Raw genomic sequence first — 22,054 nt, 5'->3', positions numbered from 1 at the left:
GTAGACTTCAATCCCTTATGTTGGGACATTCAAGTTGTTTCCAATTTCTCACCATTACAAAGAAGCTGTGATGAACATCCTAGAATAATATCTTTGCTCCCTTATCCAATTAATTCCTTAGAATATATTCCTAGAAGTTTCTAATCCTCATTTTCTAATACCCCAGGATCCCCCATTACCATAATGTAAGCTCTCTTATGGAATGAACACCCCCACCCACATATTTATTTTCAAATGCTGCAAACTTTCCTCAAAGAACACAGTGCACAGAAGGGGAAAAGGCCATATAATCCAACAGTCAGAGGAAATGTCAACTCCAAAAAAGCTTAGTGCCATGTCCCCTCCTGCAAAGCCTGTCTCAGAAGCTGAACCATAGTGGCATAGCCATTTCCTGCTCTTAACGTAAACCAAAGAGCAGGTTGCTACCCTGCTTTGAGACCATTCGCGTGTCCAATCAAGGAATATGTGAGCACCTACTATGTGTCAGGCACTGTTCATGGGGCTAGGGAGATAGCAGAGCACAAAACAGACCAAACCCCTGCCCCCATGGAGCTCTCTCCAGTAACAGTATTTGGACAGTGGACCTGTGCTTGGTTTTTACTCTTTTTGATCCTCCGTAATTTTTTCTTTTTTTTTATAATTTTTATTTATTTATTTTTCCCCCAAAGCCCCAGTAGATAGTTGTATGTCATAGCTGCACATCCTTCTAGTTGCTGTATGTGGGACACGGCCTCAGCATGGCCGGAGAAGCGGTGCGTCAGTGTGCGCCCAGGATCCGAACCCAGGCCACCAGCAGCGGAGCGCACGCAATTAACCGCTAAGCCACAGGGCCGGCCCCTGTAATTTTCTAATATTATTTACATGATACATGTTTACTTATGAAAACAACAATACAAAAAATAAATACAGAAATATAGGCATATATTTAGTTTTAACTTACGAAATCTCTTTCTGAAGCTTAACATTAAATACCACCATTTTCACTGCTAAAATCTCTTGTTATCTCCACCTCTGAGTACCCTCAGTGTTTCATTATAAGTGTTTGCTCAGGTTCTCTGTAGGCCCACAGGGCTGTTTCCAGGAAGACTTACCTTGTATTGAAGAGAGCAGCCTTTACAGCGATGGAGATGGCATCAAACAAATTTCCACCACATTCCAGCAGCTAAGGGAGACAGAAAATTATTTCTTACTGTAGGTATTATCCCAATTAAAGGACACTGGTTCCTAAGAAACGCTGACCGAGGGTTTATAATGTAAAGATAAGAATGTGTGGCTGCTCTCCTGGCTCACTGACACTCACAGTGTGTTCACCCTAATTGTAAGCACTGCCTTGTCATGGCTTACATGGGCCATGCGTGTGGGGTCACAGTTTCCTGGCTGTAGTACCACCACTCAGTCCTCAGCTTGTGGTGGATCTACTCCAACAGGCCCTCCAGCCGGTTGGGCCTGCACTGAAGAAGCAATTAATTCCTTTATTTTGCCCCAAATTGCTTCCTATGGCACTGCAAGCATTAGCCTCATCTTTGCCAACATATGCCCAGCCTCCAATCAAGTAAAAAATGGTGACCATTGATGGTGCAGCTGCTACCAGGTTCACGTTTATTAGTGTGGTTACCTACTGTATGTAATTACCAATGTATGCCTGATGCTCAAACATGTGACACTCCATGTTTTACATTAAGTATGATAAAAACTAAGGTCTTCCATACAAGTTTTTGCCCATGAGCAAAAAGTGTTGACTGCACTTATGTGTGCTTATCCTTCCTGTGTGCAGGGAAGGTTAGAGCCCATTACTAAGTGGAAGGCAACATATCCTTCTATCCTCATTTGAGAAGCCTTGGCCTGAGGTTATGGAATAAAGCCAACTGGGCTGCCCCAAGGAAGAAAGGAGAAGCAGTCACATGTAGAAAGAAAAGTCGTGTATTTCCATGTGTTTTCGTTTAGAGTCTGTCTCCTCCTCAACTGAACCGTGAACTCCTGAGGGCTGGACTCTGTCGGTTTTATTCACTCCTTTATCCTCAGAGCCCAGCAGATGTCTGCCATGAAGAAGGAGCCTGGTGATTATTTATGGAAGACAGGCAGGCCCTAAGCCTGGGCCTTCCAAACTCAACTAAGAGTCAACAAATATACCTGGCACGTCTCATTCACACACTTCATTCACGCCCAGTGCAAATCTCTAATTCCCACCTTTAAGCTTTCTGAGCAAACCGTCTTTCTTGCAGCCTTGTATAATTACTGCTTATTAAAATATGACCCCCCAGCCTACATCACCACCTGGCTTTGTAACTGCTGCTCATTTGTCTAGCAACCAGACTAGCTCTTCTCTACTTTGCTTCAGATATAGACTGCCACACAGCAAAGAGCTCCAGCTAGACTCCTGAGTCAGACTGTCTGGACTCGACTCCTGTCTTCACCAGTTAGCTGCATGACCATGGTGGTACTTAACCTCTCTGTGGCTCATGGAGGATAAAAATCACACCTATCTCACAGAGTTGTTATAAAGGTTGAATGAGTCAGTATTTGTAAAGCCCTTAGAAGTACGTCTAGCACACAGTAAGCGATAGCTAAGTGTTTTTAAATAAACAGTGATTTGCTCTTTCATTTTCCAATTGTTGTCCTTACAGACTGTCTGAGGATGCATGCTGCACATTCTCCATCTTCATCGTTCACAGTCGAGGTTCCTAACCCTGGCTGTGCATCCGAATCAGCTGGGGAGCTTATTAAAAATGCAAGGTGAGGCCCTGGAGTCTGTATTTTACTCCAATCTCTAGGTGGTCCTAATGATCAGCCAGGGCTGAAGACCACCACTTTACACTCTGCTGTTCCACAGTATCTGCTTTATACAAAGAAAGTGCTAGATAAATGCTGCTGCCTGTTCTAGCAGTTATGGGACCGCCAAGCTGGAGAGGACCCTAGAGAGCACCTCACCCAACCCTTACTAGCCAGTTGAGGATACAGAAGCTCTCTCACTCATGGCACACAGCCTGACTCCCCATGCAGTGCTCTTTCTATTGTCCTGCACCACGTCCAATTAAGGCTGGACACAATCTGATTTTCAACATTCTAGCTTATCACCAAGAGATGAGGGCAGAATGCTAAACTCTGAGTATCTGTTGAGGGGCTCCCCAAAAGGCAGACACCAATTACCTGCCTTCCTCCCCAGGGTGTAAAGGATGAGCCCATTCCAGGCCTCAGGTCTGCCTGCTCACAATGCACCACACAACAGGGTGACTCAGGGTGCTCCCTAGCCGGGCGGTGTAGGTCTGACACTTGGCTCTGCCACTTGCTGACTATGTGTCCTCTGAGCTTCAGTTTTCCCCTCAGTAAAGCAAAGCCTGTCTACAGGGCAACTGAGGATTAAATGAGATCATATCCTTAACATTCTTGCCACCTAACAGGTGCTGATGGACCCTACCTTCCTCTCTTGCTGCCAGGAGAATTCTACCAAGAATCGTTCTGCTAAACATAGTGGTACAGCCAAGAAGCAGGGGGAGAGTGTGTGGGATAAGGTGGCCGGACTGGGCTGTCTGAATAGGCCCAGATAAGCTGGGAGCAGAAGAGGAGGTGTGGGACATCTAGTGTTAGAGACACACCAGGACTGTGGTTCCAGAGCAGGTCATAGGTGTCCGCCCTCTCCTGGGAGAAAACCCCTCCTGTAACAGAGCGGGGGAAGGAGCAGCACTAGAGAGGGGCAAGACACATCTGGTCACAAACACACCTCCGCCTGTCAGATGCACAAATCCTAGAATGGTTCTTTTAGAGGAACAGCACAACTTATTCTGTTATCCTTCTGGGGACGAGGGGTTGCTTTTCATAAGGCAAACTTCCAAAACATACTACTAGGAAGTACAGCCTACCAAGTAGAAAACATGCCTCCCCGCAAAAAATCTGCTCCTCCTGGATTTCCCCTTACTGTTCTCAGATAGCAGGCTCAGCACCTCCTGGCTCCACATACAGCCAGCTGCCAGGCACTGCGATGGCTCCCCCACTCTCTTTCTCCCATGCCCAATGCCACAAGCCATGCGCTGGTCCTCATTACCACTTCCGGGGCCCATCGCAAGACAGCCTTGTGACCGATCTCCCCACCAAAGGTCACCTGTACACTGTCAGCATGACAAAGTCCTAACAGTTATCCCACTTGGGGTAAGAACCAATGCCATTAAAGAGCAAAGAAGAGTGAAGTTAAATTTCTACTCTCATAACCCAATTGGGGAAAAGAAACAATACTGGAAACAGGTGGATCATCTGACTGCAATAGGTTTTAAGTAAACGTGTCTGTAGTAAAAGTATGAAAACATGGAAGGTTGCCCAGTGAGTATCTGAAAGATGGGCTCTGCCTGAGGACTGTCCAGACCAGCTGGTAAAAATAAATCATAGGAGATTCAATTTTTACAATCCCAGGGACAAGACTAGATTTCCACCAACTTGCTTCAAACATGGACTCAGTGTATTCAGTATATTTTTAGATGTAGGATAAAAACTTACTCCCCAAACAAAAGCCTATCCCCCACTTCACATGCATGAAACACATTCCTATCAAGGCCAGAAGCAAACATTTGCTTTCTTGGAAGAGGAACCCCTCCATAGGTGTGAATTCTGTGAATGACAAAAACTAAGTTACCTCACTAACAATACAATTTTTAAAAATACTTTTCTAATCACTAAAACTTTTTCTGAGGATGACAACATTTTATTTTTTTTATTATTTTTTGTGTGTGTGAGGAAGATCAGCCCTGAGCTAACATCCATGCTAATCCTCCTCTTTTTGCTGAGGAAGACAGGCTCTGAGCTAACATCTATTGCCAATCCTCCTGCTTTTTTTTTCCCCCAAAGCCCCAGCAGATAGTCATATGTCATAGTTACACATCCTTCTAGTCGCTGTATGTGGGACGCGGCCTCAGCACGGCCAGAGAAGCGGTGCATCGGTGTGCGCCCGGATCCGAACCCGGGCCGCCAGTAGCAGAGCGCACGCACTTCACCGCTAAACCACGGGGCCGGCCCGATGACAACATTTTAAAAGCTCATGTCGTCTTCCAAAATAAATAAAACCTTAAAAATATTTAAATAAAATATTACAGAAAAAATCCAAATGTAAGGAAGAAAGGTCTTCAGGGGCTGGCCCCATGGCGTAGTGGTTAAGTGCGCACACTCTGCTGCTGGCAGCCCGGGTTCGGATCCTGGGCGCGCACCCATGCACCACTCGTCAGGCCATGCTGTGGTGCCGTCCCATATAAAGTGTAGGAAAATGGGCAGAGATGTTAGCCCAGGGCCAGTCCTCCTCAGCAAAAAGAGGAGGATTGGCATGGATGTTAGCTCAGGGCTGATCTTCCTCACAAAAAAAAAAAAAGCTCTTCACTTTTATAAGACAAATGAAACCAGAATCAAGATGAACAGACAACCAACCAGCTGGGAGAGAATATTTGCAAAACATACATCTGACAAGGGATTGATCTCCATAATATATAAAGAACTCACACAACTGAACAACAAAAAAACAAACAACCCGATCAAAAAATGGGCAGAGGAAATGAAGAGACACTTCTCCAAGGAAGATATACAGATGGCCAATAGGCACATGAAAAGATGCTCAACATCACTAATCATCAGGGAAATGCAAATCAAAACAACACTAAGATACCACCTCACGCCCGTTAGAATGGCTATAATCACCAAGACAAAAAAACAACAAATGTTGGAGAGGATGTGGAGAAACAGGAACCCTCATACACAGCTGGTGGGAATGCAAATTGGTGCAGCCTCTATGGAAAATGGTATGGAGATTCCTCAAAGAATTAAAAATAGAGATGCCCTAAGATCCAGCCATCCCACTACTGGGAATCTATCCAACGAACCTGAAATCAACAATCCAAAGAGGCTTATGCACTCCTATGTTCATTGCAGCATTATTCACCATAGCCAAGAAGTGGAAGCAACCTAAGTGTCCCTCGACTGACGACTGGATTAAGAAAATGTGGTATATATATACAATGGAATACTACTCAGCCATAAAAAAAGACAAAATCGTCCCATTTGCAACAACATGGATGGGCCTGGAGCGTATTATGTTAAGTGAAATAAGCCAGAAAGAGAAAGACAAACACTGTATGATCTCACTCATATGTGGAATATAAACCAACACATGGACAGAGAAAACTGGACTGTGGTTACCAGGGGCAGTGGGGGTGGGCACAAGGGGTGAAGGGAGTCATATATATGGTGACGGACAAACAAAAATGTACAACCCAAAATTTGACAATGTTAGAAACCATTAAAACATCAATAAAAAATATATATACTATTAAAAAATAAAAAAATAATAATAAAAAAAAAAAAGCTCTTCAGATGACAGGGACACTCTTGCTTACCACACATCCCCTGCTCACGTAAGAAGGTTCTAAGGCTGGTTCTAAGCTGAGATAATGTCCCTCTATTCATCAGTTCTGCAAAAGCCTTCATGAGAGAACAGGCTTCTTGACTGAATTAAAAGTACATCAGGCCCCATCACTGAGCCAGCCTCCTACAAAACCACAATTGTGCAGAAACAGTGAGAAGGAACAAAGCAAGATCACCTAAAGGAAAAATGCAATGCACCATAACACTTTTTTACGGGGTAAGGAGGAGGATATAATGTTCTTCAGACACAGGAAGGAACTTGAGAGTTCATGTAGCAGGGCTGCACCTCCCTGGGCAGCTATGAAGCCTGCCTCTTATTGATAAGGACTGTAGGCTGCCAGTCCCTCCCTCCTCAAAACCAGGACCTGCAAAATTACCTGCTTGATAGGAATCACACTATAAGGTACATCCCACTTACTAAAGATGAGAAAAAGCAAACAGACTTGTAATTTCATTCTTTTTACCCATTAGCATCAGCATTCAGAACAGCCCTAACCTGCCGGACAATGGTAACCACTTTTGACTACGACTCTTGACTATGCTCCCTCCAATATCAAATTTATTTTAAAACATCTAGAAAGCCCTACCCTGTTTCATGCAGGGCCAACATTTAGAGACAGCCAGGCTGTTCCTCTTCATGAAGTTCACTATCAGTCCACAAGATCTGCTTTATCTTTAGATTCATTAAAGAATCTGTTTGGTCAATGGCTTAGTCTTGTGTCCTCAATCTGAAGTGGAAGATGTCACTAATCTCAAGGTTGATAAAATTTAATGAAAAGGAATAAAACAGAGCCAACAAGAGCCTGTACATGAACAAGCTACCGGTAAAATTAATTACAGCTGTAAGAGAAGTTACTGTCAAGTGCCAAAAACCGGGCAGAGGAGTATTGGGGTGAGAAAGCACTAGGAAGGCAATGGAGAACTGACTAGAAAGACTCCTGCAGGAGCAGACTCCGGAGGGCCTCAGGGTCCTCACCTGGGAAAAGAGGGACTCAGAGCAGATGGGCTATAGGGTGTTTTCAAGGGAGGATGGCTTAGTGAGGTCAAGAGTAGGCACTGGCATTAAACAGACCTGGCTTTGAGGCCCAATACCACTACTCACAAGCTGAGACCTCTCAGGCTAGTTCCTTTACCTCTCTTTGTCTTAGACCCCTCACTTATAAATGGGGAAAATAACAGTGCCTACTCGCAAAACATTTGTAAGGGTTAAAGGAAATACATGCAAAGAGCTCATGAACATTCCATGCAGAAGAATATGCCAACCTGTCTACATTCTGCCCATCAACTCTGGCACCATCCAGAGAGCATCTCTTGTTTTTTTCTTCCCTGACAATCTCTGTGGATAATTTTAGATGCTACCATGATATGATTCTTTATAACTTTATTGTAGGGTGGCATTATATGTATGCTACTATACATATATTTAATAAAAAAAATTATTACAGGAGACCAATCTTTTCCCAACTAATCTCACCCTGGAAGTTGAAAGTATCCACCTGAAGAACAAAAAAGCACTGGGAGGAAAGTAGGCCAACTGCTCTCCAACAAAGGTAGAGCATGGCCAGCACAGCAACGTGAGACTTACCAGCACATCCACATAGAGAATCCAGCAGTGCTCCCGAGGACTAACGCAGAGGGACTTGAGGTCCACGCTGCTCTTATTGTTAAATATCCGATAGAGGGTGTTAGCAATCTCCGTGCCAAGGTCATCACCTCCTCGACCTTCAAATTCAGGGGTAGCATTGGCTGAACTAGATAGAAGGGCAACAGAAAAGCTGGGTGAGGCTTTTCAAATGCAAAGAGAAAAAAGGTAAGGCTTTATTCCAGTTTCCCTGTGGAGTGCTGGAAGAGCCAGCACTATAAGGAAAGTCACTAAAATGAGGAAAGGATGGCATCTGCCACTTTTCCAGCCTCCAGACACACGTAATGAGCCAGACCGGCACTATGCTCTGGATTTGTCAGTGGGTGTGATGGGAGGCCCCCCTGACTTCTAACAGAAGCCATCTTTATCCAGAGGGAAACAAGAGAGCAATGGTAAAGTGAACCTTGGCCAGTAATAATTAACTCTCTTATCTTGAGAGTACAATAAATACTCTTCTCTGGCAGGCCCAGGAAGCCAGGAGGCCTAGAGGATCAAACAGTCTGGCTTACAGAGGGTTTACATTATATACGCCATCCCTAGTTTTCACAGCCTTAGAATGCACTATGATGCTCTCAAAACAAAAACCACAATGTAAGTACCATAACCTTCCCAGAATGATTGAGAAGATATGTATGACAGTATGTCACAGAGTTATGTCATAAACTTTAGATTATCACTGTAATAAAAGGAAGGAAAATGAAATAAGAGAGAAAGACTGCCAGCTGATTAAATATTAGGTTATCCCTTTTACTTGATTTGCTATTTTTCAGGAGAAAAACTTTTCCATTTTGGCCTCTTGAATCTTATGCCCAATTACCTCAACAAAGAAGGAACAGCCATCAACATTTGCCACTCTAAGCCCTACTCAAAAGTGTTTAACAGGAAATTTTTGAAGGTTTTGGCTTAACAAAAACAAACCCTTTATACATCTGTGAGATTAAACATTCTATTAATCATTTTACTACAATGAGTAAGGCCCAAAAACCTAAGAAACCAGTTTTTTCAGTACGGTCTCTACAAAATCACATATTGAAGCTTTCTGGTCCCCAGCCCATCTGTCCATCCACTCATCCACCTAGAAGGTACCCAGCCCTATGCACTGGAGACTTGGAGACTGAGCAAGGCGGATGCAGGCCCTAAACCAGCAATTCCAATGAACTAGGGGGGAGTTTCATGCTAGGGAGCAAAAAGCTGGGGTAGGGGATCAGGGAGGGTGTCAATCAGTGTTGAGGGTTATAGGAGACCTCAAATCTGAAGATGAGTACAAGACTTTCAGGCCATAGACAGCAGGGGGATTCCAGGCAAAGCAAAACCTGTGTGAAGGCTCAAGCCTGTGCTCAGCCCATTTGTGTAATGCTAAAAGAAATCTCACCTAATACATTTAAATATCCCTCTTGTCTAGTCCATTCTAATACAGGTGAAAGAATGAATCCCAAAACAATCAAGAGTGTATCACTGTATAATAACTTTGCTTGTCTAAACATATAGTCTTCCCTTACCTCTCTGAGCCAGCAGAACCCCAATTCAAAATCCCCAAGAGAAACTTCATTACTGCCATAGCAACCTCGCTGTTCCCTCACTGCCTTTGCTGGACTCAGGCACTGAGCCATGAAAAGAAGCTCATTTATGGTGAAATAATCAAGTCACCAGGGACCAAGTTTATTATTTTGCACAGCCAGCAAGACACAGCCTGTTTCTAATTTAAACACTAAGCAATCAATATTAAGTTCCGTCTTTTAAGTGTTTAAAAACATATCTATATAGATCTCTGTGTAGACAAACCCAATGAGAGATGAAAACGTTTACCTTTTCCTGATACAGTGGGCCACATCCTCCTGGGTGTGACTAATTACTCGGGGGACTGATGAAGTGGCTCTTCTACTGCCCTCGGGGATGCTTTACAGAACTTTCCAGGCCCAACTGGCTAAATTAATCTACCTACAAAACCAAGCCCCATTTATTTTTTGACACTGGGCTAATTTAAAGTGGAAATGTTTCCCATTTTAAAAGTTGATTTTTTAACACATCATTCTTTCAGCATAGCTGGTAGCCAGGCAGAGAGGAAGGTTTAGAGGGTCTTGAGACCACGGAAAGCTCCTGTGTCTGGATGGTGCCCTGGCCATGGAGCGACTCTGGGGAGCAGGCTGGGAAAATGAAAGAAAGTTGTTCAGGGTAGGGGATGGGGTGCACTATTTTGGGAAACATGAGAAAAGCCAGAGACCCATATTCTGCCAAAGGATGGAGAGAAGGGCTGGAGTAGAGAAATGAGGGTTCCGCCTCATCAGCAGGGGTGCTCATAGCACAAGGACACTTTCTGATAGGGTTAGACAGAAACGTAGATCTGGAAAGGGCCTTAGACAGACCATCTCCAGAGGACAAAAAAACAAATGCCTGCAGGGGCCAGCCAGGTAACTACATGTATCTGAACCAAGGTATATATGTAATTAACAGGGAGTGACAGAGACTGTGGCCAACTTTCCAGCCCTCTCTAAAGGCATTTTAATTCACCAATTAAAAAAACCTCTATTAGAAACAAAAATCTCACAGGCAAGATCTGACCTACAGGATGACACTGTGAAACCTCAGATGGTCCAACTCTCTCATTTTACAAGAAGGGAAACTTTAACAACCTTTTTGAATGTTTACTATGTGCTAGACACCACTCTTAGCACTTTAGATGTATTAACTCTTAATTCTCACAACTCTATAAAGTAGGCACTATTATTGACCCCATTTTAGAGGAAACAAAACTGAGCCACAAAAAGATTATGTAATTTGTCCAAGGTCACACAATTAGTGACTAGGGAGCTAAGATTCCAACCCAGGCAGCCTGGCCCTTATCTGCTAGGCTTCGCTGGACTCCCCCTAGATGTGTAATTCAGCACACTTGGCTTGTAGCCTAACATCAGTCAGATTAGGTTCCTTGGGCCTGTCTTATGCCTCAAGGTAATGAATAGGTGTTCCGATCTTGGGACTTATTACTAGACCACGAATGCTGGAGTTAAGGAATGCAGGGGCTGGCCCCGTGGCTTAGCAGTTATGTGCGCGCACTCCGCTACTGGTGGCCCCAGGTTGGATCCCGGGCACGCACTGACACACCGCATGTCCCACCATGCTGAGGCGGCGTCCCACATACAGCAACTAGAAGGATGTACAACTATGACATACAACTATCTACTGGGGCTTTGGGGAGAAAAAGGGAAAAAAAGAAGGAGGATTGGCAATAGATGTTAGCTCAGGGCCAGTCTTCCTCAGCAAAAAGGGAGGAGAATTGGCATGGATGTTAGCTCAGGGCTGATCTTCCTCACATTAAAAAAAAAAAAAAAAAGGGAATGCAGAGCAAGAGAGTCCTAAAGAAAAAGCTTCTCTATTACACACAGTTTAAAAAGAGAGAGAACACAGGCTGGTAATCCTAGGCCCCGCTCATAGGCATTACAATATATTCTTTTGGTATGGGAGTATACACTTGGGTTTTTTTTAGCATAAAACCAAGTGCTTTCTACATTTGCAATTACCAAAACCAACTCAGATCCTTCATAAAGTATGAGCCAACCCCTCTTCCAGGGCTGTTGGGAAATCACTTACTGAGCTGAATAAACTAATAAAAATCCTGGGAACGCTGCCCCTCCCAGTTCTCCACCCCTCCTGACTCATCACCTGCACTCTGCTCCTCCTGCTAGGCACATCTCTGGTTTAACTGCGGTAGGTTGAGACCGAGGCCATGTCCACCTGGAACGGGACTTCAGACAGTAGGCCCATTGTTGGTTCCCTTGCAATCAATCTAGCTTGCAAATCAGTGGAGTCTTACAGCCAGGTCAGGCCATGACCAGGGCAGAAAAAGTGATTTAGTGGGTACCTATAGCAGGGCCACCTCAAGGCCTTACCCCTCCAGTAGCCACCTAGCCCCAAGGCAGGTCTCAATTCCTGATTCCTCTGTGCGCGCATGTGCTCATTTCTGAGCCTGCAGAAGTTTCCCTATAATTGGCTACGGGAACAACAGCACATTCTGAGCTTTTCATTGTAAGCCCTTGTCTGAAGTTTCTGGGAGTCATCTCCTCAGCTCTGGAGACTCTCAGAGTACAACCAGCTTCAAATGGCTTCTGCAGGTTACCTCTCTGCTTTGCCTGCACCCCTAGCCCTTCAGCAGAGAACAGCGGTCCCACCAAGCAGCACTAAGCAGGTAAGGAAGAGATATCAAGTGGCTCCACCCACCAATTCAGGGCTCAATGCTTCCGGTTCAATATTAGTGAAAAATACAAGTGATCACATTGAAAAGTAGTTAAGATCCCAAAGGGAAGTGACAAGTATTGGGCACACTGAAACATCTATGAATGAAACATGTTCTCCTCAACTTCCCAAGTTAAAAAACGAAGCCTCTCTGAGAGGCTAAACCACAGTTCCTAAACCCATCAACATGGTGGTCAGAGAGCTGAGAAGCGACCTGATGGACCACCATCTAGTGGTAATCCAGAGTGACATACCAACTCACTAAATTCTTACCTTTCTCTGGGCTTTAGATGGAAACCACCTTTTCCCAAATTTTCAAAATTCTTATTTAAAATGGCCTATTCTCAGACTACAACTAACAAACCAAAGACATGAGACAGGAGTTAGAAGGTCCGAGTTTGCTCCCAGTTTAGTGAAAGTACTGCCAGGCATCTCTGGAGCAGAGCTCAAGAACCCCAAATCTTGACTACTCCACTAGTATGAGGAGCAGGGTCAGTGCAGCCGGGGACCCTTCCCAAAGGGCATCGTTCCCAAGACACCGGGAAAATGATGGAGGTGGGAGGTGGTGTCTACTCCAGGCTCCACATATTACTCCAAATAGGCAAAGGGAAGCAGAATGAGTTAGCAGAAAAGCAATTGGTTTTTGAGACCTCTCTACCACTGGGAAGCTAAATAATTAAAACCTGCAAGCTGCTCATAAGTAGCTAAGTCAAGCTGGGCTCAGACTGGCAGAAGGGACACCTTGCCCCCCATTACTTTCCTCCCTCTGGGTAATAACTCTGTTTCAGCCTATAATGGGTGAATTCCTTGAGCTCTCCAGCAGAGGCCCCATACCGGGGTTTGGGGGACAGCACCCTTATTGCAGGGCACGTCCACAGGTGCCCAGGAGCCATTGCTATTCACTGGATCGGAATAAAGCGGATTGTTTGTTTACTCAATTAAGAGTTATCAGAAGACTCAAACGAGGTTCTGATAAAGATGGCTGCCAGTGTTGCCTGGTAACCTCTCCCTTCTCTGTAGGAAAGGGGTTTTGTGACTCTCTCATGGTGATTCTACTTGCTGGGCTGATCACACTAACTGTGCCATTTAGAGAAACGCAAATGTGCCACCTTGAGACTATCCATCTTGAGAAACAGATTCAGGAGAACTCTCTGGGAACTGGAGCTTCTGGGCCTGTTGGCATTCTCCTGAGACTTACAAAGGGGGAAAAGAGACCAGCAGGAGCCACTCTCAGCCAGGAGAGAGAGACTACTCCTAGAAGCCAGAGCTTGGGAAGAGGCGGCTCCAAGGCTCTTCTCACCCTGGAGCCACCCTCCCTTTACAGCTGTGACAAGAAAGGGACAAGAGCAGTGGCTAACCTGGAGCCATGGTCAGACAGAGCCACAATAAAATGCATCCTGTACTGAGCATCTGGTGTGGCTGGGCTGACTATCTTTGGTCTACCTAAGACGAATGAGGTAGAAGATAATGAAGAGGAAGAAAAGAAAAGCAAATTAGTTCCTCACACATGGTGTCTGCTCCTCACTGACTGTGTGAGGCATTGAATTAGGCAGATCAAGGCCAGGAGAGGCATTTTTCTTCCTCTAAGAGCAAAGGAAAGAACAAGCTAGAGGGCTGAACAAAGTCATCATCATCCACAGCAACTTAAGGAATGGGCCAATTCTACTGCACAGCTCAAACTGGTGACAGCAGCTGGGTAGAACCAGGAGAAGACTGCTTGGGGGTCCAGTAGAGAGGGCAGGAAGGGGCTGGAAGGAAAACTGGCCAGAAAGATGAATGCAGATACCTTCTGGGAACTCTAAGCACAATATCCCTCTAAAGCTGGCTTCTGTAGGCTGCATGAAATAGAAAGAGAAAAGATTCAGAGTCAGGTAGACCTGAGCTGGCATTACTAGCTATGTGATCCTAGGAAAGTCGCTTACCCTCTCTGAACTCCATTTGTCATCTCTCTCACAGGACTGTTGTAAGGATCAACTTCTGTGTTTGGAAGTGAAGATTGGCAGACTACAACTTGCTACACAACTAGCATTTGTGCAAAAAAGGGCTGACAGAGCAGGCACAAGGCTGCTATCTTTAGAGAGGCCTGCTTCCAAGGATGGCCCTCAGCTGGCATCTGGGAACTTGACTCCCAGAGTGTTCCCAGTCAACATTAAACTATGTCCACTGTGCCTAGCTGTGCATGCAAATCATGGTTTATGCAGAACATTTGCTTTCCTTCTAGGAGTCTGGAATTTCAGTATGTGTTAAGCAGAGGGTGCTTACGTGACCAGCCCCAATAAAAATCTTGGGTGCTGAGTCTCGAATCGGTTTTCTTGGGCAGAATCGTTGCACATGTCGCTGCATTTTTTTGTGTGTGTGAGGAAGATCAGCCCTGAGTTAACATCCAATGCCAATCCTCCTCTTTTTTTTTGCCGAGGAAGATTGGCCCTGGGCTAACATCTGTGCCCATCTTCCTCCACTTTATATGGGACGCCGCCACAGCATGGCTTCACAAGCAGTGCGTTCGTGCGCGCACGGGATCCGAACCTGCGAACCCTCGGGCTGCCGAAACGGAACACGCGTACTTAACCACTACACCACCGGGACGGCTCCGTTGCTGCATTTTTGTTGCTGTATGAAATCTTAGCTATGGGTATAACTATATGCTAAGTCTCGTGAGTCCTTCCAGCAAATCTCTGAATGTGCGGGTGGTCTTGGGGACCCTCAATATAGTATCAGTATTATATACTTGCACCTAGCATGAGCCAATAGAGATCCTTACTCACCTCAAGAAGGCCTGCTGTCACCACCTAGCTAGAAGTGAAGTTATAGACAGAAAATGAGACTGAGCCAGCAACCCAATAAAAAGCCCCAACCCCTAGAAGGGAGAAGTAACAAGAGGGAGAGAAATAACATTTATTGAAAGCCCACTGGGAGCCAGTCATTGTGCTAGTGGCTCACTCTGTCTTCATTATCATGTCCTCATCATCACAACAATATTATCATCCCCATTTTTCAGATAAAGGAATTTAGCACAGACAGACGGAGTAACTAGCCTGAAGTCACGCAGCTGGCCAGAGAATGAAGCCAGCAACAAGGCTGGCTGGCTGCAGAGACTGCGGAGTCCTTGCTCTTCCCACACTGCCTGCCTAGCTGCCACTCCCTCAGCCGTCAGGCTGCTTGGCTGGCCCTAGTCCTTGCTCCACCAAGCAACTCATGAAAAGTTTTTTGCAAAGCTACAGCAGGAGGAGAAGCAGGATGTTTTAGACTAAACGATCCTTATCATCTACGTTTGATATTTTTCAAAGCACCGTAACACCCATGATTTCACTTGACTCATAACCACCACGTGCCGGGCTGCCTGCAGATGCCCTCCTTTTTCAGACAGGGAAAATGAGGCCCAGCGAGGGCCAGGTGATTAGGACAAGGGCAGGACTTGAGCCAAGACCTTCTTCCACATATCCCAGTGCCTGGCACATAGGAGGAACTCAGTAAATATCTGCTGGCTGGATGAATGACGATTAAACGCAAAATAAAAGTGGGCTCAATGGGAAACCAGAGGTTCATTCTCTGAATCTTCATCTTTTGTTTTTCTTTAAAAATATCTGCATAGTACTGACCAGTCAACAAAGAACTCCAAGTAACCTTCATTTGGTTTCTCCAGCTTCGGTGTCCCCATTTCTGCTTTCACTCCTACCAAGATGTCTGTGTGACCCTGCAGACATATGCAAGAAGGGTCCTCACTCAAGGCAGGCAGCCAGGCACCCAACCACCTCCCTCCTCTCCCAGACAGACGCCCCTGGGGTACTCTCTTAGGAGCAGTGCTGGGACTTGGAAGTGGCCCTTTGAGAAGGTGAGGGGTCCTGCAGATCTAGACAAACCCCTCCCAGAGTTTGGCCTGGATGTTGGATATGCCCCAGAATAATTTGCACTCCAAAAGCCCTGAGGGGCCTGCAGCTGGTTCCCCGGGGCCTACCCACTCCTCTACCTGGGCATGGACTGTGGCCACAGTACTCACCATCTTGACCCTGGCAGACCCACTGGTATTAGACACCACATCGGTTTCCACTTCAACACATCGGTAGTCATCACAGCCACGGCCATCCACACGGAGGTCTTCCTAAGAGCAACAATCACAATCCTAAGGCTGTGATCCCAAATCATTAAAAGACTCCTAAACTAATTCACTCCTTTTTTTCCCCCTAGAAAAATATGCAATACAACATCTCCTTTTCTCATAGTGAATCATTCAAAATTCTGTCCTCACAGCTAGTAACAATATTACTATTTTACACGTGAGGAAATGGACACTTAGAGAAGGTAAGCAACTTATCTGAGGTCCACAGCTAGCGAGAGAAAGCTAGGTTTCCATCCCAGGTCAGTTCGAGTGCAAAGTCCATACTACATACCACTAACCAGAAAAGGCACACAAAACAAACAGAATCTGAACAAGAGACAAAATAAGCTGCCTCTTTCAAAATCCGCAATTCAGAAATTGCACCAAGTACGTGTTGTCAGAGCCACAGGATACGACTCTCAGCTGTGGCCCTCCTACCTCCCAAACTCAACAAGATCTACTCCGTAAACAGCTAAATAACTACCTGATATCTTCTAAAACAGGCATTCTCTAGGACAAGGTCAACAAACTTAGGCCTGCGGGCCGCCTGTATTTGTAAATCATTTTATTAGAACACAGCCATGCCCATCCATTTAGGTATTGTGTGTCTGCTTTCACGCTACAGCGGCAGAGCTGAGTGGCTGTGATAGCAACTATAACCTGCAAGCCCAAAATCTTTACTATCTGGCCCTTTACAGGAAAAGTTTGCCGCCCCCTGCTGCAGAAGATGGGTTTCAGGGTGGTCTACATACTGCCTGTCCCTTTTCCCCATTTACTTACATCTTCAGTTATTTACTTCTATCAGTATAACTCATAAATATCTATTTTATGTTGTGGTTATAATCCAATACTATCACTATCTATTTTGTGGCTCAAAGTGTTCCAGATTTGTCCACTGGGAGCTCTTCTGTGTTGCTTCTTGCATTCTTTCAAATGCCTCCAACCTTTCCTGAGCACTTTGTTACTTCTGACAACACAAGGTGTTCCAGTCTCCTGTATTTTCCCTGCCCCAGCCCTGGGGTCAGCCTTTTCTCCAAGAAGACCTGGTTCCTTTTACTGGAGAATGATACTTAAAAACCAGAATCCGGGTGCTCCGGGTGCTAAGTCGGTTCATTGCTACTGGAACATCACTGCTTCTAGACCTTTTCAGCAGACAGAGCTAGAAAATATGTGCATGTGTACTAAGCCACGTATATATCCACACCTATATTTATTTTTGTATCTCTCCATATATCTAGTAAAAAGCCATGTGTTCATACTGATAGGTTGGTTCTAACCTTCCTCTTGTCTTATTTGTAACTTCTTTCTCAGACAAAGACAAACCTGGCTTTCATTATCTACAATGTATTTATGTATTAGTATTCACATAAAGTAGTTACACAATTGCTAACCCACAGCCCTGTGAGAAACAAATTTACTAATAGGGCACACAGTATTTGTGTAGAGCTCTTCTTGTCTTTAGCCTACAGTGCCCACTCCAAACAGTGTTTTTCTGGTGTCTTCCCCCATCCTTAGGAGTGGCTGTTACTCATTTGTACCCATTAGGTTTATTTGCAACTGCTGATGTTTCAGTTTGGGTACCCCACATCCTGGTTACTTTTCATTTCTCATTTACTTCTGGGTATGTGGACAACTACCAGGGTTCTAGGAGTCAAAGCTATCAGAAAAGGTATGCACAGAGAAAAGTCACTGTCCCCTCATCCCTATTTTCATGCCTCCCCTTCTTTCTATCCCTTTCCCACCCACCCCAGGCAAGTGACCAGTCTCTTTAGTTCCTGGCTCACCTTTCTCGTACTTGCTTTGCACAAATGAGCAGACACATGCATATCTTTATATTCCCTCTTTCTTATAAGAATGGTGGCATACTACACATACTTTTACACTTTGCTTCTTTTTTTTTAATACATACGCAGGAAATCACTCCACATCAGCTCATAGAGATGTTCCTCATCCTCTGTAACATTTTTTTGTGTGTGTGTGAGGAAGATCAGCCCTGAGCTAACATCCATGCCAATCCTCCTCTTTTTGCTGAGGAAGACTGGCCCTGAGCTAACATCCGTGCCCATCTTGCTCTGCTTTATGTGGCACGCCGCCACAACATGGCCTGACAAGCGGCGCGTCAGTGTGTGCCCGGGATCCGAACCCGGGCCGCCAGCAGCGGAGCACATACACTTAACCGCTACGCCACAGGGCTGGCCCCTGTAAACATTTTTTGAAAGCACTTTCTTTTTTCCAGAAAAAGAATCATTAGCTTCATCAGATTCTCGAAGGGGTTAATGCTCCTCAAAATGTTAAAAAAAAAAAAAAATGCTCTGAAGTATGCAATTGTCACAAACTTGTCTTTAAACTGCCTGGCTAATTGCTTATGTGATTGACTTTTTTATTTTGAGAACTAAAATATAGAAAAGCAAAACACTGCATGCTCCCCACCACACAGTACTACTACCATCTGTCATGTTTGTTTCAGTTCTTTTACTCTCTGGACTCCCATTAAAGGAGAGAAAATAAACATCCTAAGTCAGGTTGAAGTCCCTTTGCAGACCATCCACTCCCAACCCATTCCTTCCCTGGAGGACTATCTGGAGTCTGGGGAGGCATGTATTTGAAAAGCAACAGAATTTCAAGTCTAGGAGAATGTGCCTCTGGTAGTATTCCATAAAGTGATCCCTCTTCACTGGAGGATCCCAAAACTATGTAACTGGGTCTCTTCACAACCCCACCCACAGAACATGAAGGCTTCCTAGGCCAATCTTTGACACCGCCACCCTCACCCGTTAGCCCCATCCCCCCACCCCTGTTGTACCCTGCTAGGAAAAGGGAAAACCCGGCCCAGAAACATCATTTACAAGGAATCTTTCATAGGTTGCAGGTATGGTACAAGTGTGAGCAATCACTAGGAGCATCAGTCATGGGTACCAGGCCTGGTCCCGCCATTAACTAGCTGCTTGACCTAGGACAAGTCCCTTCCTCCTCTAGACTAATTCCGTCATTTATAAAAGATGGAGATTGAATTAGATTAGAAGCACTCAAAAGTGCTTCTCTAATTCTACAGATCTTAAACAGCCACAATTATTTGCAAAAACTACTAGTAGCTACTATTTAATGTACATTTACTATATACTAGATAATGCACAAGAAACACTACACAGGTAACACATTTAATCCTTACAATCACCCTATCAGATAGGTATTTTTCATTTCATTTTACAAACGGGGAAACAGGTCAAAAGATGCTAAACGGCTGGCCTAAGGTCACACAGCCAGTAAGCAGCACTTAAATTCCAAGCCAGAGCTCCTAACCACAATTCCACATGGCCTCTTGCATTCTAAAAGGTCTCTTCGCTGTGCAACAAGAATCAGCACAGCCTCCCTCAAAGGATAAAGTAGCTGGCTATACTAGTTGGTCCTGATGATGGTGATAATGACTCTGAAAGCAGGGAGGCCACAAGGTTACAAGGCTTCCAACTACTGCTTTAAAATACCACTCACTCTGGAAAGATCTAGTCACAACCCTTTGTAGTGACAACCCACTTGTTGCAGGATGGGGCTAGGGGAGTGTCAGAGAACTGGGCCTCACCAGATCTTGCCTTTCCAGTCTTTAAATCACCCTCTGTCCCCTGGGGAAGGCTCAGTGGGAAAGGCTCAGGCGTCAAGAAATAAACAAAAAGCTACAAATTTTCCTTTCCAAGGATGCATAAAGTGTAATTTTTTTTCACAGAAAAAAGCAGCCAAAAATGGGAGAAAAACAAACCAAAACACCCAATGAACTAGTCCATGAATCACTGCAACCAGGACAACTTTCTTTTTAATCCAGTTTTCCTCATAAAAAGCTTAGGAAATCAATCACCCAAACCTGCTTGGCCTGGCTTACAGCCTGATGCCCTCCCAGAATTTTTCTTCATCTGTAGTACTCAGGAGCAAAAGAATTAATCCACATGTGAAAACTTAAACAGACGCAGCCCTGAAGTGAAAGTTCCATTTAAAAAATCAACAGAGATGTCAACAGGTGATGGACAACCAGAGCAGAGTCCTGTCCTTCCCAGCAGAGGGGACAGAGGCACCTTTCTAAACAAAGGGCTTCTGGATGCTGGGATGGCTCCTGGTGACTTTCAAGCTGTTACTGTGTGATCACAACCCTGCCAGTTGGGTGTGGTGTGATGGCATCACCTCCAACCTATATGTAAATCTCTGCTGTCACGTACCAGCTTTGTGACCTTGAGCAAGCTAGTTCCTCAACAGCTGAGTTTGTCCTTCATCTAGAAAGCAGGAGTAACCCCGATCTCAGAGTTACAAGAGAATCCAAAAGCCATAAATCACTTAAGGGGAACCCCCAGCAGAGAGTAGCACATAGGGGTCCCCCCTCAGCAGTTCCCTTCTCCTGCTTCTGGGGGCACGTATGAGCTCACTGATCCTCAAAAACAACCCTGGAGAGAGGTTACAGATGAGGACACTGAAGCACCAAGTTTCAATCCCCTGTTAGCAACAGAGTGGAAGGACATATGACTCAACCCAGAGCTGCTTCTCCTCATTACCCAGGGAACCCAGGCCATTACTCCTCAACAGAAGCCAGCAAGTCATCTCTAAAAATCCAACACACTTGAGAGGATTGAGACTTAAAGTGGTCCTCTGAGGTGATGTCCCCCCCCCCCCAACCATCACCTTGCTTTGACTTGTCCAATAGTTCAGAGCTTGCTAGAGAAGTGAGGCCAGAATGCCTCCCCTACGAGAAAGCAACCCCACTGCTTAGGAACGGGACCACACCTGGTCCAGCTTAGCAGACTCAGGCCCAAGACACAGCAGGCAAAACTACATGTTGATCTTCGTTTCACTTTCCAAGCCTGTTGAGTAGCTCCACATTCCTTTGAAAGGATGTGATTCCACTCACCTTGCAAGTGCCTGGCTCAGGCTTCTTGTGCCATGGGTCTGTAAGTGGAAAATGCATATGGCTCAGAATCAAGAGTCCTGGGGGCTGGCTTCAGTTCTGTGTGGCCGGATTGACCTAAGTACTGACTGCTCAATCTCACAGCTGAACACCAGGCTGGGCCCTGTTCTCCCTCCTCTGTGCTGCTCCCCCAACAATGCTTACAATTAAAGCTCGATCCACAGGCAAGAAACTGAAACCATCAGCTGAGCTACACTTTCCTTCAACAGCCAAGAAAAAATTCAATGAAATGCTTTGACAGGGCCCCAACAGGAACACCTCTCGACAGGGCTCATCAACTGCTGTGGCCTGGTCTGAAACTATGAGGGCCAGTTTAATGCCAGGTCATGGCCATGGCACCCAATGGGCAGAATTCTGGAAAGTCTATTGTGCCTACAGTTCTACTGAGGCCACATAACCGAGTCACCATCCACCTCCTGTTGGCCAGGGCCAGCGATAGGTTCCTGACCCAAAGGTACACAATTCAGAGAGTGACCAGCTCTTTTTGGCATGAAACTGATTCTCTCCTTGGAATTCAATCTCTGATCTGGGAGATGTTTGAGAGAAGAAGGGAGTTAAAGGAGCTGACAGGTCATAGTGTGGAGGGAAGCTGGAGAGGCCACACAGAAGTAAAGGTGTGGACACAGTTTACCAAGGTGAAGGGAAGCTGGACAGCAAGCAGCTGCGGAGAAGGGACACACTTCAGCAGAGGGAAGTGGAGGTGTCACCAGAGACACACAGACAGGCAGACAGTCACAAAGACCACGTGATCCAC

At 45.3% G+C, this 22,054-nt stretch overlaps 2 protein-coding genes across 10 annotated transcripts in view; one reads left to right on the top strand and one right to left on the bottom strand.

Annotated features, from left to right (window-relative positions):
* Positions 1–22,054, bottom strand: part of LOC131415073 (exosome complex component RRP42) — a 54,776-nt gene that overhangs the window by 28,680 nt on the left and 4,042 nt on the right. For 2 of the 6 annotated variants that reach the window (XM_058556522.1, XM_058556536.1), the window contains exons 2-5: positions 16,260–16,361; positions 15,862–15,956; positions 7,979–8,144; positions 1,092–1,162 (exon numbers count right to left, since the gene is read on the bottom strand). In XM_058556522.1, the coding sequence (XP_058412505.1) occupies positions 1,092–1,162; positions 7,979–8,144; positions 15,862–15,956; positions 16,260–16,361 (434 nt within the window). Of the gene's footprint in view, positions 1–1,091; positions 1,163–7,978; positions 8,145–15,861; positions 15,957–16,259; positions 16,362–21,243; positions 21,346–22,054 lie in introns of those variants that run through there. The other 4 variants (XM_058556533.1, XM_058556534.1, XM_058556526.1 and 1 more) reach the window with 3 other exon arrangements.
* ZDHHC3 (zinc finger DHHC-type palmitoyltransferase 3) overlaps positions 16,295–22,054 on the top strand; it is a 68,180-nt gene continuing 62,420 nt past the window's right edge. Inside the window, exon 1 of one of the 4 annotated variants that reach the window (XM_058556544.1) lies at positions 16,295–16,361. The gene's annotated coding sequence lies outside the window, so the exon portion shown is untranslated. The remainder of the gene's footprint in view (positions 16,362–22,054) is intronic. The other 3 variants (XM_058556562.1, XM_058556555.1, XM_058556574.1) reach the window with 3 other exon arrangements.

Source organism: Diceros bicornis, chromosome 2, assembly GCF_020826845.1.
Source record: "Diceros bicornis minor isolate mBicDic1 chromosome 2, mDicBic1.mat.cur, whole genome shotgun sequence".
In the NCBI taxonomy this organism is placed as follows: Eukaryota; Metazoa; Chordata; class Mammalia; order Perissodactyla; family Rhinocerotidae; genus Diceros; species Diceros bicornis.
The sequence above is the reverse complement of the archived record's forward strand: the minus strand, read 5'-3'. Positions and strand labels throughout refer to the sequence as shown.